The sequence below is a fragment of the Plectropomus leopardus genome, chromosome 4, assembly GCF_026936395.1.
Source record: "Plectropomus leopardus strain MGB_pleo_1.0 chromosome 4, ASM2693639v1, whole genome shotgun sequence".
Classification (NCBI taxonomy): Eukaryota; Metazoa; Chordata; class Actinopteri; order Perciformes; family Serranidae; genus Plectropomus; species Plectropomus leopardus.
In genome coordinates this window covers 25871351-25889905 of record NC_142179.1, presented here as the reverse complement: position 1 = coordinate 25889905, position 18555 = coordinate 25871351, and the positions used below count along the sequence as shown (strand labels likewise).

At 38.5% G+C, this 18555-nt stretch overlaps 1 protein-coding gene across 1 annotated transcript; it reads right to left on the bottom strand.

Moving 5' to 3' along the window:
- Positions 1–4409: 4409 nt before the first annotated feature.
- On the bottom strand, positions 4410–15387 carry adrb3a (adrenoceptor beta 3a). The gene is made up of 2 exons (XM_042488936.2): positions 13572–15387; positions 4410–5688 (listed from the first exon to the last, which is right to left on the bottom strand). Exons 1-2 carry the CDS (start codon positions 14876–14878, stop codon positions 5661–5663), a joined length of 1335 nt encoding a protein of 444 aa, XP_042344870.2. The 5' UTR covers positions 14879–15387; the 3' UTR covers positions 4410–5660.
- Positions 15388–18555: the final 3168 nt, after the last annotated feature.

Below are 18555 nucleotides of genomic sequence, written 5' to 3'. Positions count from 1 at the left end.
TCAGGGAGTGCCAAAATAATGATAATTAAAAAAACTAAAAAAGTCCCCCTCCTTCCACCCCCCTTTGATAAGTAAATAATATTCCCTTAATTTAACAGGTGTGTTGCAGGTTCACTTAGTACAGTCAACAGGTGCTGGACTTAGTTTTGCGTGTATAGCTATTGCTGTATAATTTGAAATGGATTTTTTTTTTGCTTTCATGGGTTTCACTGATCCATCTTTGTGCTGAATAGATGACTTTGTTAGATCAAACTTGTATCTAGATTTTAGGTGATTTCCTTTGAAATCACATTTGCTGCTGATGATATAAAATGTGTTAGGAGTAATATGCTGCATGTGCACCAAATCACACTTTTACTCAGATGCCAATAATTAAAGACATATCCAGCTGACCTACTGCATAATGCTCTTATAACAGGCCACCACTCTGCTAATGCAGCAGGCCTCTGGGAGACGGAGCTTGTCCTTTGGGGAAGAAAATTGAAGAACAGCAGTTTCAGGGGGTGAAGAAGTAGCCGTGAATCTCACAATTACTGCAAACCAGAATCAAAGTAATCATGTTGCAGCTATTACATGGAAGAGGCTCTGTTTCTCACTTTGTGAAGCTGGTAATCACAAATCACTGCACTAGATGGCAGTAAATGGCCAAACCGAGCAGTTAGTCTTGTCAATTAGCTGACCAGGAGGGATTTCAGAAAGAGTAATTTAAGGAAGAAACACAGTTTTCTTCAGCTTGCCTTCTCCAATGTATGCTTTTCAGCTATTTACGCAATAGCGTTTTTATGTGGAAAGGCGTGTTGAGACAGCTGTCAGTAGAAAAATTGGTGTCTTTACCCCCTCGGTAATGGATTTTCCCTTGTGGGATTGTTAAACATCAGTAAGTACAGTGAGAAAAGAAGTACTTTTCACTTACAGAGTAAAAACAAAACATTTACCTGTCACTGCTGGGATGTCAGGTTATCTGTGTTTGCCCTGTTGTTGATTGGAGTTAGACAGGTAACTGTCAAACAACAAAATAGGCCCTGAAAGGTACAAAATAACAGCGAAGAGTCATTATGTAGCCTGCTGATTACATGACTCAGGGGGTCATCTGAGAGAAGGACTTATAGATTCTTATGTATACCATACTGTCACATTTTGAATCTACTATTAGTTTGGGTATTGAAAGAAGATTCCTTTGTGGAAGTTGTAAGCTGGAAGCAGTGGTATGCAGTCATGCTGACCAAAATGAATCCACAATACCTAATCTAATTAAGCTGCTGAGGACTCAGTTAGTTTCAAGGATTCATAAGTGGTGAGCTCTGAAGTCTAAGTTTGGTGTCATTGGACCTCTTTTTTTTGTCTGAGATGTCTTGTGTCCTTAAAATATCTGTGTGGCCTGAAGAAAACTTTGCCGTGACACTGACTCAGGACAAGTTGTCGGCACAGGAAAGGCTCGAAAGAAAAGCTGTGTTATACAGAATAGTGCGTTTTTCAAGTCTAGCAATATTTGTATGCAAAATCAAGAGAAGAGGGAGAGAAAATACTGCATACTTTGGAGCAGATCCAAGATTGAAAACTTTTAATCAAACACCAGTGTTTGACCTGAGTGCCATTGGCTTGATTAATAAGAAAAACTACACATACACTCTTTAGAAATTATCCCACTAGTGTCATTTACAACTTTTCTTTAATAGCTGCTTTTCCAACAAACAAGCAAAAAAAGAGGGACCCAGTGACCCAAAAAAATAAACATCTATGTGTACAGATTTTCTGCAACATAATTTCAATATAAAACAATAATGATTAAAAATATGGTTCTCTAATTAAAAAAAATTCTAATAACCTCCCCCTTTTTTAAAGTAACTTTTAGGTCATTTCCTTGTCACCTTTTAATAATTTCTTGCAGTTCGTGGCATTCTTGCTCAATTGGTCATTGCCTTTTTCCCCATGTTATTTTTTCCCCAAAGAAATGAATTTACTATGGTTTCAAAGGGTTAAATATTGTGTGAAAGGCGTCAATACGCAGCACAAGAAAAGTGATGTTGATCCAGGTTTTAAAGGGTTAAATGTGTAGTTTAACTTGAAATGTGTGTGTGAAATATGCAACTGTTTGTTTTTTTTTTAAAAAAATAGTCCCATTAGAGTGAACATCTTTTTTTCTTTTAGGCTACATGGGGCGTACACTCCGCCGGATGAGCTACCACGCTGCTGCTCATTATGCTGAATATCATTTTGCTATGATTTATCTCCCTCACCTTATTGACACAGTGGTGAATGATTGATTGCTTTGATTGTTTGTTTCCCATGTTAGTAGCTTATCAGATAGTCCCAGTTGTGGTTGTTCTTCTCTTTTCCCTAAAAGTTTGGATTTGATTTCAATCTAATTTTGCTCTTGGAACACATTGTAACTGGAATCAGCTGATAAATGTGTCCTAAACTCAGACAGGATAATTGTTCCCGTTCCCTGCTGGATTGATATTTCAGTGGTCACACAGCCCACCTGGCACAGCTAATGTTGGCTGCAGTTTGTTTTTAAATGTCGTGTACTCAGATCTTGGTTTACTTTTTAATTTCCCAAGTCTTTTAAATTTCTCTGATAGCATAACACGATATCTACTCAAACAGTAGCAGAGCCAGAGGCGATGGTGGTTTTGGTGGGCGGAGAAATACTATATGAAAGACAAAGATGTTTAGAATTGTGTCTTGAGCTCATATCAACAGCAGTTTTACATTACTCAGTGGGAGTCGGGGCCCCTCAGGGGTTCCCAAAATAAATCTAAAGGGGTCTTAATATTATTAAAGGGATAAGAAAATGCATACATCTGTACTGATTTTTCTCAAAATTTTACACATGCAGTACTGGACACTTCCTTCCCTTTTGGGCCTCTAAAATTCCTTAAACTAAAATAACCCTGAGAAGAAAAAAAATCAAGTTTTAGTCAAACCTTGCATTGAAGAAATAATTTGTGGCAAGGGTCACACGTATACAGTGTTTCATTTTATAGGCTCACGAGAAAAACCTTTTTGGGAACCACTGTTATAGAAGGTAGTGATGATTCACTGATAAATGGTTGTGATATATAGATGCAAATAAAGGCTGTTATTACAAGTGACTTTAGCTAATGTATAGCATTCCCCCTTTTCTTGTTTGTTTGTTAGAAAATCTTATCTGATTAATGGCTCCCTTGTTTAAAATTTCTTGTTGGTTGCTCAGTCAAATTTGGGGGACTTCAAAAACTTTCAGGTTGACAGTTTCCAATGTAAATGTCAATTCAGATAAAACATTCAAGTTAACATGATTTTCAGCCCCAGGCTTTTTGTAAGTCATGTGACTGACAGAACTTAAGTGGTCTTATTGAAACTCTTCAAGCTTCATTATTTATCCACTGCAGCCTTGATGTTTTTTTTTTTTATCTTGGAGTTAAACAAATTCTTTACTTGATGTGAACTTTTAGTTCTGAAAATGACCAGTACAATGTCAGTACTTGAATATGGATATTCAGTTTTTGTTGGACAATTGATTTCTTTTTACCTGAATATATGAAACCTAAAATACAAGTTTTTCAATCATATGAAAAGGCAGCGTCAAACCGTATTAATCCTGATAAAAGGGTTTCAAAGTAAATATTTCAATGTAAACTTAGTGGTGTTTTAGTGTTATTGCGACTTTTCACTTCCATAGCAGCGAGTTTGCAAACAGAACACACGTGACCAATGTTACACAGTTTCATAATATTTTATTTTTCAATGCAACAGATAATGTCATGTGAGTAACGCATGACGAGGTGTCCCTGTATAACAAAACAATGGATGAGGTGGGGGTGATGTTTTCTCCATAAAGTCCATTACTTTTCTATATGTGAACATTTTTGAGTGTGTTGTTGAGCTTATACCAGGGAGTTATATGGTAACATAGCATGTAGCCAGCCAATCAGAAATGAACATTTTTCAGAGCCACTGTCTAACTTAAAGTAATAATCTCAAAGATTTTAATTCAAATGAATGTCTTTCAAGTCACTATTTTTTTGCTGAATGAGGTAACACAATAGTGACTGAGCCTGTGGCCCACTGAGAGTATTTCAATATATACCGTATATATTTGCAATATTCAATATTGACAGATTGCAGAAAAAATGCTGCATTAGGTTACTGTGAATGCAAACCAAACACTTTCTGCTGCTGCACCTTCAGTTATAAAGTATTTTACTGCTGTGACAGTAAGTTTTGGCATCCAAAATGAAATATATTGAAAAAGGAAACAATGGCAGTGAGAAATGTTCCACTGAAAAATAAAACACAGGCATTAGACACAGTTTTATTTGGTTTTGGTATTTCTTGTGTTTTTAAATGACAATATTTGAATTTTTCTTCATGTTAGCTTTTCAGGTTTTATTTATTTTTTTATTTTATTTTTTATTTTTTTACAAAAGTTTATTTTCAATCTTCTTCAGATTTGTTTTGTTTGTTTTTTGCTTTTTGCCTCTTGTCAATATTTGAGGCTAGGAGAGCATGTTTTACATGAAATCCACATAATGAAGAAGGACTGGCTCTTCTTGACCCACAGTCCTTCAAGATTAAAGCCTGTGTTTTATTTTTAGGTAAAACTTTAATTATTGGTAATGTTTCCTTTTTCAAAGCAAATTTTTATTACTGTTATAGCTCAATGCACTTACTACCATTTTTCATAAAAAATAGCCTATAAAAACAAAATGATGGGTCATTTTTGGCATTTTTTGACAGTGGATCAGTTTGAAATATTGCAGGGAGTGAGGAGTAGCCACAGTGAGCTGTTAGATGGAGAGCTGCAGGCGACAGGCTGCACACCTCCAAATTAGCGAGGATCAGCTATTCTCCCTGTGCCCTGCTGTCTGCAGACTCGTGCTGTGTGCAGCGCGACATCAGATCACAGATTCTCACAGAATGATGGAAAAAGACCAATTATTGCCTTACCTTGTTTTAATTAAAACGACAGTAGTTTGTTTTGTTGCCCCGAGGCCTCTGCGACCCATAGTGTTAAACCGCAGTTAATACCACCAGGACCTACAGGTGTCACCAAATTAACCAGGAAATCTTGGAGATCGCCACTTAAAGATAGACAAGGAAACTTAAGCAAGATAATTATTGTGTGGATACAAAGTCCAGACTCAAGACAGAAAGATTAAGACTGAAAACAGACACAGGAGCAGAATATTTGAATGCACAGCCCTTTGGTTCAGCTCATACTACACTGACAAGTTTGAGTTTGTGCAATGACAGTAAAGACAGTCCTGCCAGAATCATGACCTTTTATTAAGTTAGACAACTTTTGTACTTTGCTACAGATTCAGTGTATTACAAATACACTCGATAACTTACCAGGTAATATACTGTACAACATTAGTTCACGCTGTCATTTTAGAAACCACAGGCCACATTCTGTGTCCAAAGGTTAACTGGAACACATTTAAAGCTTGCACTTCTGTCCATGGAGACAGTCACCGTAATCCCGTCCAAACAAAACCAGCTGTTTCTCCACAGTCAGACCAGTCCTCTGTTTGGGTTTAGCTCAGTTCAGCTACCTTTATCAGCCAGTGGTGGTACTTCAACTTGTCCTCGTTGCTGTTTGGTTCTAGTCTTCAAAGTACTCACAGTAGTAGCTGGGGAACATTGTTTGCCTCAGTAGCTCGACATTTTACAGTTCATCCGTCCTTTTCCTCCAATCTGGAGCTGAAAATAGATAAAAGACATGATGAGTGAATGTCACATGTGATTTACTCGTATCTAGTGTATTTTAAAAGTAGTGGATATAGATGAAGTGTGGTTATTGGTCTATACAATATTCTAAACATTTAGAAGTTAAGATGAATTGGAGAAATAGGATGACAAAGTAATTTCTTCACTTTTTAAAACTCTATAGTTTTCCATTAAATTCTTAATGGCTGTGATATTTTCTTAGCCTTGTCGATTTGTATAACTGACAACCACTTGATAACAAGGTCAGCCAGCTGTCTGGAAAAAACTCATCATTGCTGTGATGTGCAGCCATGTGAGATGTGACTCTACAAACAAATGAGCTTTTTCTGTGTACTTCAATATGACTTGTTGGCCTGCGCTGTTCACACCCTGTATTCCAGTTCCGATCAGATAAGAAACCTCCATCACAACAACAAAGGTTTGCTGTCTTACTAGTTATATCACTTTTATTTCTTTTTTTATTGCTAATTAAAAAAAGTTATTTCAAGGGTTGCCCTCTTCCTTTCATGCTTTGTGAAACTCTACCTTTTTTTTCTCCAACAAGACAGGAATTCTGATGCTATCTCCTCCACTGTACATGTCTCCACAGGAAGACATAAACTACCTAAAACTGTGAGATTCACAGAAGTGAACAAATACAGGGAAGGAAAATCTATAGAAAATAGTTAACAGCATGGCTGCATCGGAATTGCCATTGTTTTATGAAAAGTAATTAAAGTAATAGTAAAGGAGTTAAGCTCGTCAAAGTTGAGGAAAGTCCATCCATCGTCTGTGACTTTTTTCTGTCTTTAAAGGAATAGTTTGCCCATAAATGATCATTTTTCATTTGTATATCAATTGCTCACCCAGTGTTACCTTAAATTTGTGAAGAATTTTTTTTCTGCGTACTTTTGCATGAATATCAATGTAATGGAGCAGAGGTTGAATGCATGCACCTACCCAGGCATGCTACTTGTTTTCACATGAGACTGTTTATGCAGAGGTGCTATAAGGTTTAAGTAAAAATACATGTGTTTGGGAAGCACTGAGCACACAACTGGATAATTAAGACTTTGATTGTACTGCACGAGTTGTTTGAGAGTTTGTATATGTATGGTTTGATATAGTTTTCTGCTCATGACTGAAATTCATCACGAATTTTCCCCGTTTTTCAGGTTCTTTGGTCACTGTGGAAGCATGCGAGAAAAACAACATTTCTTCAGGAATTCAACATAACACGGTGAGTAACTGATGCATGTTTCATAATTTTGGGGATGAAGTGTTCCTATCAATCTGCCCGTCAAAGAGTGGTTGCAGTAGCATATTTGAATTAATTCTATAGGAACACCTCTCTAGTGCGATAAAATTCAATTGCACCACAAACTATAGTCTCCAGAGGGACATAAAGTAAATTTGTCATTAAATGCATTAGTTTCAGCTAGATGTACCTAATACACTGGTACTGAGTGAAGAACCACTGACAAGATTAAGCAACAGATAACTTTTTTAGTCTTCTGCCATTATTAGACAGGACAGCTTTAGAGTGAGAGGGGGGAGAGAGAGGGAATGACATGTAGTAAAGGGCAGTGGGTGCAAGGACTGTATGTGGGTTGCCCACTCTACTAGTTGAGCTACTGCCCATGGAGGATATTTTAATGAAACAGTTAATAAAGTGCCAGCCCAATATTACCCTCAACCTCATTTTGAACAAATACATACCCTGAATGACCTTTAAGAACAGCTAGCTTCAATAACCAGTTAAAGGTCACCAGAAGTTTAACCAACCAGTGAGCCCAAAATCCAGATGATATTAACTGGTCATACAGACAAACACATGAAAAGCAGATACTTAAAGTTCCATGCATTATTATGTAGATTTTAGATCAAATTGTATAGCTCTATCTCAAAATGCAAGCTCATTTTAAAAGACTGTCACTGTGTCAGAGTTAGTCAGAGTATTAGATGATCGTTTTTAGGATTGTAAATACCATCAACAGCAAAATTAAAGGCTAATTCTAAATTCACTCTTTAATTGGAACAAGCTTTGTCCGCTTGCCATCGGCAGAATCCTTGCAGGTAAATACACGAACATACATTTCTTGTGGGTTGTAAGTGATGATTGAGAGGGATTACTTATGAATCTATAATTTTTTGTTTGTTTGCTTTAGAATATTCCTGCTCTGTATAAATTTAAATGTTAAATTGTTATATAAAGAATGACTGTAATACACTGTCTTGATACAGCGTTGATTCTAGCTGCTGTTGTGGGTATACAGCTGAAAAAAAAATTGTGTTTGCTCAGCTCCCGGATGCCTCCATTTAAAGACCGCGATGCAGTGTGATTGTTTCTGATATCAGTCAGGCTTGAAAGGGAGTGCTGGAGGTTTCCCACAGGTCACTGCCACCATGTTTTGCTTTATCCTGCTCCTTGTTTCATGCTCTCTTAGGCCTGATCTGACTCTAGGTTAACTAAATGCACATTATGGAAGCCGGTGTATGAGGTTGGGTCGGCATTGTTAGTGCACTCAGAATTACAGGGTTCGCAGCACAGGAATAAAAGCATTAATGTGCATCGCCTCCTCCTAAAACCCCATCAAAACATCAGGATGCCCTAATTTGCAGTGACTGATATTCTCTCTGCTGTGCCTTAACGTATTACACCAGCATTATGGCCACTTTGATATCACACAGAGCTTTAACCTGCTGCACATTAACAGCTCGATGCAGTAAAAAGCTTGTCAGTCACAGGCTCTGCAGCAAATGTCTGTCTCCAGTCCAAATTTAACACATGACTCGCCCTACACAGTACATGATACATTAGAAATAACTATCCAGATTTACTGCATGCTATATTTTCACACATAGTGCGATAACAAATATTCACTAACACAGCATTGGGCACTCTGGGAGGACTCGGCAATCTTGTGTGGGAAATACAAGTATATATCTACATATTTAGCCAGCTAATGATGCAATTTGTCCCAGTAACACAGTCATTTATAAACCTGAAATGCTAGAATTATATACAAAACATCCTTTCAGATGTGTTCTCATGAATATGTTCGAAATATTTACACAATCATTTGGAATAATGAGCCACTTTTAGTGACTTTATTGAGTCAGTATTTATACTGGAAATGACATTCTCCATCTCAGTCACTCTGTGCTTTGTCTAATGCCGGATGATTCATGCTTTTTTCTTCATCTTTTTTTTTAGCTCACCATATGTTAAAGTCCACAAGCTAATAATATGAATGTGTATCCAAACATGCACCATTTTTATTTATTTTTCTGTCATGAGAACAGTCCATAAAATCTGTTCTCAACAGTGGGTCAGTGAAAGTAACTACATTGCTGTCCCAAATACCAGTTTTGGGCTTCGAGGCTTCAGTGAGAGATATCTGTGATTAACTGATGCTTGAGCCACTTTGTTAGCATGCAGGTTGCAAATACATTAGTTAACAGGGGCGTAGCACCAGATTCTGGGCCCTATGCATAAGCAGTCTCTGTGGGCCCTCCACCCTTCCTCTCTTTCTCTTTTTCTCCTTTCTTTCTTTTTTTCTTTTCTTTTTTTGGAGCCCCAATCTCCCTCTCTTTGGAAAGACATAACAATGGTTGCTCCAGCAGCATAAGCAATCACTTACTCAGCTTTAGCTACGTTAAAGCCTCTTTTACAGCAGGGAGTCCGGCTGGGTTCATTTTGCACACATTAGAACAGTTATTTTATATTTCCACTGTGACAAGTTGTGGACGGTACCAATAAAACCGTCCCCATTTTTTGCCACCCTTCTGTTGGGGTACCTAGCACATTGATCCGTGGCTGGTGTTGAAGCCTTTTTAACTGCTGTTCATATTGTGAAGTTTTTCATACATAAGTAAACTATAACTTTAAATTAAAGGGATGATTGCAGCCTCTAGCAGGAGCTTTAGGCTGAGAAAAAATACTAATATTGACTAAACCATTTAACACCTTTTAAGGGGTAAGAGGAGCCTCGAAGAGCTTCCACATTTTTTTTGTTCAGAGTTCAGTCTTACAACAAATTTGTTTCAGACAATTTAAATTTAGTTAGGACACAGATACGCCAAAGGATATATATATATATATATATATATATATATATATATATATATATATATATATATAAAACAATTCAAAACAAAACTTGATTTGTCAAGCTTGTTGTAGATTTGTAATATGCCAGCTTCTTTTGGCGTATCTGGCACTTTACTTTCGGGGGTCATCTTAGTCAATTTTGAAACTATTCAAGATGCTTGAATTTTTTGACATCTTGCTAGCAAATCTGTAGGGCTGTTGGTTAAACAGTCCTAATTTCAGTAAGATTAGACTGCTGGTTATTAATGTTATATGAGAGTGAGCCAAGTCACAAAACGATCAGAGTTTAAATGTTATTGTTCTAATGTTGATGCATAATGAATGATGTTGGATTTCTTAATTTATTGGCTATTTTGGATTTATGAGGCATTCAAATACTGATTTGGACGTTGATTACTGAGGCAGCAATGGCAGCTTATTAGTGTTAAGGTCAGCCCTGATAGTTTTTTTTTCATAACATGGAGGGCATTTTAATGTGCATTTGGTGGCCATGCAAGGTGTCTTTCATTCTTTAGAGCTGATTTTCTCACCAACAAGTCAATAAGTCGTTTCCTCATGTGCATCTCTTGATACTTTAATTTTGATGCACTGACACATCTTGAGCACACGTTTCCCGCAGAGTATGAGCTGTGATAATGATTCTGTGTGCCTGCGTGGCGCAAGTAATTCTGCAGGAATATTAGTCCTGTGTTTATGCTCTAAACCAGTCTAGACTCTTCATTTCTGCTCCACATTCACAACTCAGTTTAGTCTACAACCTAGTTGGCTGCTGTTTGAAATAATATATTCCACTTTGTTAGCTTAATTTTAGTGCTTTCAATCATGGATAAACTGTGCTAACAAAGTCCCTCTGCTCTTAAAACACTGTGGTGCCTTTTAAATACATGAAGATTTTCTCTTAAATACCTCCAATACACATATTAAGACTAATGCAGTAGCTGCCTTTCTCACTTCAGAGCACTATGATTGACCAAAACAAAGCAAGAGACAGCTTGATAAATTAATGCTGTGGAGAAAAAAAGTTACGGGCATTAGCCTCCACTTCAACTTTGATGACCAAAACACAGAGATAGCTGGATTAGAGATGCTGTTACACAGAGAATCTGTGAAAAATTGAACTTGTCATATCACATGGTGCATACGTGACAGAAGCTGAAGGCTGCTGTGGGTGTTGATAAGAGCAACAGTGATATGCCTGCATGTATTTCTATGAAAACAAAGTAACTGGTGATAATGGCCATTCTCTGCAGTGCTGCCACTCCTACCTAGTAACCATTCATTTCAGTGGTTGTGCCTCGCTTTTTATCAGACCTGTGATACATCAGCTCCTGGCTTAACCAAACCTGCTGTTCCATGTTGTCTCAGGATTTAAAGGAAATATGCAGCTCCATCACTCTTTTGTGTTGGAAGTTAAATAGATATAGAAGGTTGTCAGGGATGACTGAGGCCCAGTGTGGGCAGTCTGAAGCAATAACTAACCACTTCAGCCCCCCAGACTGTACCTGGAACTGTTTGTCGTATTCATTCGTCAAACCTGTCTTCAAGCCGCAGCCCCTGCCAGAGTCATTCTCAAGCGGCTGGTCTCACTTATGTTTGTAATCCTGCTCAAAGCGCAGGGTGAGTCCACTGAGCCTTCCCCTTGGGGTGATTTACTACAGATCACACCAGGCTCCTTTTAAGGAAGACTTTTATACGCTCCTAAATGTCTCCTGTTTTACACTCCCATTGATTATGTGTCTAAAATTCCGCTGAGACGATGTCATGTAAAGAGAAGAGAAATATGACATATAGTGAGAAGTAAATACTTAAAATGAAACAACCCACTCTAATAAAGCATGGTTACTTGTGGGGATTCACATAGCAAAGCGACGGCTGCAGTACAGGAGATGTGCCACTTTTCAAATAAAATTGAATTATGAGTTGTGAATTGGAAATTTATGCTCTGAAACTGAGCTACTTATTTTATATTTGTTCAAACATTACTGGAATTAAATGGATAGATTTAATCTTAATTTCAAACACTTTTAAATTTACAGTGTGTATGATATTGGAAATGAGCTACAATTTAAGTTTGTGACATTAAAATCGCATCAAAAACCTTCAATTGTGACACATGTTGGAAACGTCAGCCAAACATGGTGATTAATTATTCCTTTTTACGAGATTTTACATTTTGTACATTCATGCTTTGTTAAGTAACGTATATTCTTTGCCTCGTTTGACTTTTAAAACTGTACTGCTATAATAATATCTGAAATTTAAAGCTTTCTGGGAATTCAATTTTGAATCTCTTAAAACATCTGAATTTTGATAACCAGGCATTCAAAAACGTCATTGAATTGTATTCAGTTTTGAGATTTTATATTTACTCAATTCAATTTCAGAGCACACTATTCAGTAATAAATAATATGCAAATGGCATTATTCTTAGACCATAGATAGTCAGCATTTACTTAATAGATTACTTTCTTAAAATTGTTTCCAGATCTTTCTAGAGTTATGATGTAACTCATTACAACATATCCGCTTGTATTCGGTGACAGGCCCGCTGTCATCTTGTAGTGGTGTATTCAACCAGCCTGGTTGAACCTGTGTTAATGAGGGTGTTCTCATTGGCTGTCAGACTTGTAAACAGCTCTCTAGTTATAGGGGAAGTCTTGTGCATAAGTGATAAAGATTTATCTGCTGCAGTGGGTGTTGGGCAGGGCACTCTGAGGCCCACTGACAGGCAGAGAGCCTCACTATTATTTGGAAATGTCCTCAAATGACAAATCACCCTGTACTTCTATACAGAGCCTCTTTACAGTCATCTTTGTCATTATGGGATTGTTTTTAGGCAATGAAATGATAAAAAGGATCTACATTTTACAGTTTGAAGGTTTCTATAAAATGTAAATGAGATAATACTGTTAACTGTTATTAACTAGTGTGCCAACAATATACCCACCCCAAACACAGTACAAACAATATTTTGCTATTGACATCGGCTGGATTCAAATATTGAATGCAGGTAACGCAGTAACTGATACAGCTACAGTCCTTCAACATTTGTTGATTCATGCAAAATCAAATGATTGAGTTTCACTTTTGATTTTGTAATGTTAGTAACACCCCGCAGCTATTTTATTCTCAGACAGTACCACATTGATGAATAAGAGCACATCCAAAGATGGATTTTATCGCTGTCATTTGATAGAGCTTTGTTATCTGCAAAAGGACGTACAAAAACAGCAAGTAGTGAAAATTGTTTGACTCTCCGTGACATCGATTCTACGTTGTTCAAAAGCTCACGTCACATGATATAACACAGATTTAACAGTAACTGTTGATGAAAAAAAAAGAGAAAGGACAAAGGTGAAAAGGAAACCAGTGGCCGTGGTCACTTACTCCCTGATGCACCTCGCTGTAGAGTTTAGATCAAAAGTTCATGAGTTGCTTTCAAAAAAGATGAAGTTAGATTAAATTATGTAATAATAGGTCATGCATTTTAATTAATTGTCTAATTAATTTAAAAAATCTAAAAAGTTAAAACACTGAGTGTGACTTAACTGTAGATTATTAAATATTTTCCGTAGTTGGGCAAGATGTCCAACATTAGCTGTCAAAATGATTCCTTTCATTGTCTTTAAAGTCAGATTTTACAGTTTGTACTTGAGGAGGTGGGAGTTTTGATGTGATTGTTGAAAGGGGGCATTTTTCAAACATTCATCATACTTTAAAAAGGATTGTGTGAGTAAAACAAAATGAAGACAAGGGAACTTACAATTTGGGTTCTGGTTCTGATAATTCGCTGAACTGCGTGTTGCCGTTAGACTGCAGAGGACCGAGGGAAGCCTCCTCACTTTTAATGCTTCCCTGAGTACTCGCCACTCTCTCGTTGCCCTCAGTCCTACTGCTGGGAGACTTGTGGAAAGAGCCGGCTGTGCCTGACTCAGCCTGCCACAGAAAGCAGGAGCAGCGCGTCCGCAACTCTTTATAGAAAGCATTGAGCCGCGGGGTGTACAGCCACGGACAGCCAAGGAGGTTCTTGAAAGCAGTACGAAACTCCGGACTCCTGCAGTAGATGATAGGATTGAGGCCGGAGTTGATGTAACCCAGCCAGTTTAACAGTCGGAAGATCCTCTCTGAGGGAATGTCTCTTTCAAATGCATTTATGATGTTGGCCACAAAGAATGGCAGCCAGCACACAGTAAAGGTCCCCATGATGATTCCCAAAGTCTTGATCGCCTTGTGCTCTTTGACGAGCATCAGCCGGGAAGGCCTGCGCTTGGCACTCTTTCTCCGCGCTACGCTGCTGGAACCTGCACACGACGTCGGCAGGATATTGTTGATGTGGAGGCCAACTTGTAACTGTGCTGTTTGACACTCATTCTGGAAACGCATGCGATTCTTATCTATAAGCTGGACCTGCCGTGTGGCTATTAGAAAGACTTTTGCATACACAAATATCATTATGAGCAGTGGAATGTAAAAAGACACTATAGAGGATATAATGGCGAAGGCCCTGTTTGTCACAAAGTCGCAGCATGTAGGGGTTTCATAGCACTCCCTCGCTGCTGGGTCGTCATTATCACGCCAATACCCCTTCATGATTGGCACAAAGGAAATTAAAGCGGACACAACCCACACTAAACAAACTATTACCCTGGCGCGCCACTTATTAAGTAGCACTTTGTATCGGAGCGGCCTCGTTATGGCTATATACCGGTCCACTGCGATGACGCAGAGCGTCTCAATGCTCGCCGTCACACACAGGACGTCCACAGAAGTCCAGAACTCACAGAATGTGTCACTGAGCTGCCAGTTACCTGTCACTACAATAGTGGCCCCCAGAGGCACCACGAGGACCCCCATGATGAGGTCCGCACAAGACAGGGACATAATGAAAATGTTTGTGGTGGTCTGTAGCTGTGACGTGCGAGCCACAGCGATGATGACGAGCAGGTTTCCCAACACTATCGTCAGTATGATGATGACCAGTATGATGAGGCTCCAGGGTCCCAGAGCAGCGTGATAGGGCTCTGTTCTGTTAAGCACATAGGATGCTGAAGTGCTCAGGTTGCCATCCATTATTCACAGTCAGCTGGTTACCAAAGTTAGTTAGTTACCAAAACTGAAGAATCTGCACTTCTTACAAGCATCATAAATTTTCTCAATAAATAAAAAAATATGATTTGCTTTGCAGTCACATTTTACACCTTTGACGTCTTGTTTGTATTCAAAAGGTTGTGGTGGCTTCCCATGTTTCCCAAGACTTGATTGTTGATGGCAGTTCGTCTGGTGTGGGCAACGACAGCATGTTCTCCCAAAAAGATGTATCCAAACTGTCCTCAGGGCTGAAGCAATATTAGCTCACAGAGTTCCAACATTTTCACCAATCCAGGAAACATTAGTGAAAAAAAGTTTTCGAGAAGAAAATCCGGCCGAGTCCATTTAGATACGTCCAGTGGGATTAGAGTAGTTTGCAGTGTTTTCCATTAAATCTTGCAAGAGCCACAATGCCACAGTTGGACTGCTGGAGATCAAGCAATAGTGACGCTGTTGCAGGAACCACCAGAGTGCACCAGAGTGGCTGCCCACTCTTTCTTTTGCTCTCTCTCTCTCTCTCTCTCTCTCTCTCTCTCTCTCTCCCTCTCTCTCTCTTTCTCTCTCTTTACCAAGATTGTATTGGCTCTAATCACACCCCGGCTGAAGGCAGAGGGGAGGAGTTGAAAAGTGTGCCGAAGCCATACAGGGATCAGTACCCTAACAGAGCCACACACACATTCAGAGACTCACACACACATACACACACACACACACACACACAAAATGACACACATTTACAACTATAGGCAGTGAGTTAATCCTGCGTTAGAGCGTATAATGTGTGTCAAAATTGAAAAATTATCTTTGTGGCACATGTTGTTTTCTTGTAAGTTTCAAAGTATGTGATGACTGTCAGCTCTTTACTCTTGAATGTCGCTGATGCTGTGTTGAGTGTAGCAGCTGCACTAAGCTTGTTAACCCATTAAGTGTATCTGTCACCTGACTGTGTCAACAATATGACAGGCTTTTCCACTGCTGGCTTCTGTTCTGATTGTCAAATGATGCTGGAGTATGTCAAGCACACACTTCAAGGCTCAACAACATGTTTTGTCATTCATTTGAGTATGGGCTTTGCAGTAAACATGAAGGTTTTGGACTGTCTTGGCAAGTTTCGCTGTTTGTGATTATAGCTCATTATCTACACTGTAATACACCAACTCTAAAGGTTTATTTGTTATCCAGTTTGTGGTCAACTTTGCAGACCACAAGGCACGAGGCAACCCCGACTGTAGAGAACAGGAAATAAGTGCCCTCTCTTTGACTCAAAGCTGTAAAAGAAAATAATAGATGGCTATCTCGCTGTTACTCAAGTCGGTGCGCTGAAGAAGAACAATCAGGCAAATGCCTTCCATGCGATTCACTTCAGATATCCAGTGCACCGCTGCGGCGCTGAGCTCTCTTGTCACCGAGCAGTTCCTTCTTTGGTCTGATCAGCTGTACGACTGCAGCTGTGATTGCTCTGGTTTTATTCCCACATTGCATTTTATTTCTGCTTAATGAGAAGAGGGAATACTTTTCATACCTCTTTACTGAACATACCATTCATGATGATTTTTGCCCTGAGTATTCCAATAATTTGAAATTAACCATATAAAATTGAAAGGTGATAAGTCAACAGCAGTGGTATGTTCACAAACGCTGCCCCAAATAAACTTCTTTTTTTCAGGTTAAACCCGTTCAACATACAATAGTGAATGCCAAAGTTTCAAAGATTTTGCCAAAATATTAATGCTACTTTATCACAGCAGAGGCTTTGAGCATCACTGAGTTGTAATGCTAAATAAACACATGGCATCAGTCATATTATGTACTCTTTTACAAAGCAGCTAAGCTACACTTTATTGCTGAGAGTTAGAAAGGGTCAGTATCTCTTTCTTATCTGTCCGTTTAATATTAAACTACAGCCAAAGGATGTTTAGCTTAGCCTACAATAAAGAGATGGGGAAACAGTTAGCCCGGCTCTGTTGGAGGGCAACACAGTCAAACTACCAGCCTGTCTAATGCCAGTAAAATCTGTGTTTTTGTATGGATAAACAAATAAGACACAACGTGTTCATTTGTGAATTTTAGTGGTGTGGATCGGTGGATTTCTTACCTAAAGACACAGCAGTCTGTATGCCAAGATAACCTGCTGCTGGCTCCAGTTTCCTGTGAAAACACAGTGACATGTTTTTTTTTGTGATTTGCACTTTAGATATAGCATCAATTTAGGGTAATAAATGTATTTCAACAGACACTGGACATACTACCCATTTCTTTAAGTCATTGAACTTGAGTTTCGATATCTGCAATTAGCAGAAAGCTGTCTGCATTTGTATTTATTTGTTACCAATAAATGTCAGTGCTAAAACAAATAGCCTTTAGAGAGATCTAATAGATGTTTAATCTAATTACACTGTGGCATGCTTTTCTTTGCCATCACATGTCTTTCATCCCATTTGGTCACCCTTAAGTTTATATTTGAAAAGGATTTTTTTTTTGTCTGGGTCACTTTGTCACTCATCAGACAGGAAGTTGTGGAATTGTGAGTGCATTCACAAAAGGGAAAAGCGGGCAAAAGCAAAACACTGGCGCCTTTTTAAACTTGAGGCCCCATCTGACTGCATTTCTGTAGATGAAGGTCACTGTTGTGGAGCTGACAGCTTGATAGATGCTCATTTGTCTTTGCGTGAGAAGATGCCATTGGTGGACCTGGACCTGGTCCTTGTGTAGTCAAGCAAGGCAGCTGGCACAGGAGGAGTTGTTGATAGTGAAATCAGCCATGACAGCTTTTCTCAACATTACAGAACAGGTCCTGTCATGGTAATATTACAATGTTTTGCATGCAGTCATTCATATTAATAATAGTAGCACATTAACTTTTAACACTTTTTAAAAGAGATGGTAACAAATGCTTCACAGACCATATAAGCAGATCAATCCGTGCAGCTCGATTTATATGTTCTAAAACATAACTGTGCGTAAATATATACATACAAACACACAAAAAGGCACATACATTACATATACACACATGCTTTGTAGATACGCTTCACCACATATGCAAATAAACATGGACGCACAACACTGGAACTTTGTCAAATGCCATCCGAAAAAAATGCGTTTTTAAATGTTTTTAAAAAGTGGATACAGATGTCGATAATCGTATCTCTACAAGAAGTCCATTCCACAGTTTTGGGAGCCCTGACAGCGAAATTATGATGCCTCTGTTCACAAAATTAGACCTGGGAACAGCAAGAAGCAGCTGACTAGCTGATTATAAAACCATTTTCAGGCTCATAGGGTATTAAGAGATACATCATGTATTCTGCTGGCCAGGCCAAGTTGTGCTTAAAAAGTGAGTAATAACATTTTTTAAATTGATTCTAAAATGTATAGGAAACCAGAGTGATGTGATGCGAAGACAGGTATGGTATAGTCCCTTGTGGTCTGAACCTGTTGTAGCCATGAATGTTGCTCCTAACTGAGGTCTAGAAAAATAAAAGCATGTATCACCTTCTCCGACTGCTGGAGGACAGAAAAAAAAAATTATAGAGAAAAACTTGAATGACTGCTTTGACCTGCTTTTCAAAAGCAGGTTTGGACCCAAATGTGACTTCCAAATTTCTGGCAGTGTGTACAGCATAGAGAGCTTAAAAAAAAACAAAACAAAAAACAGC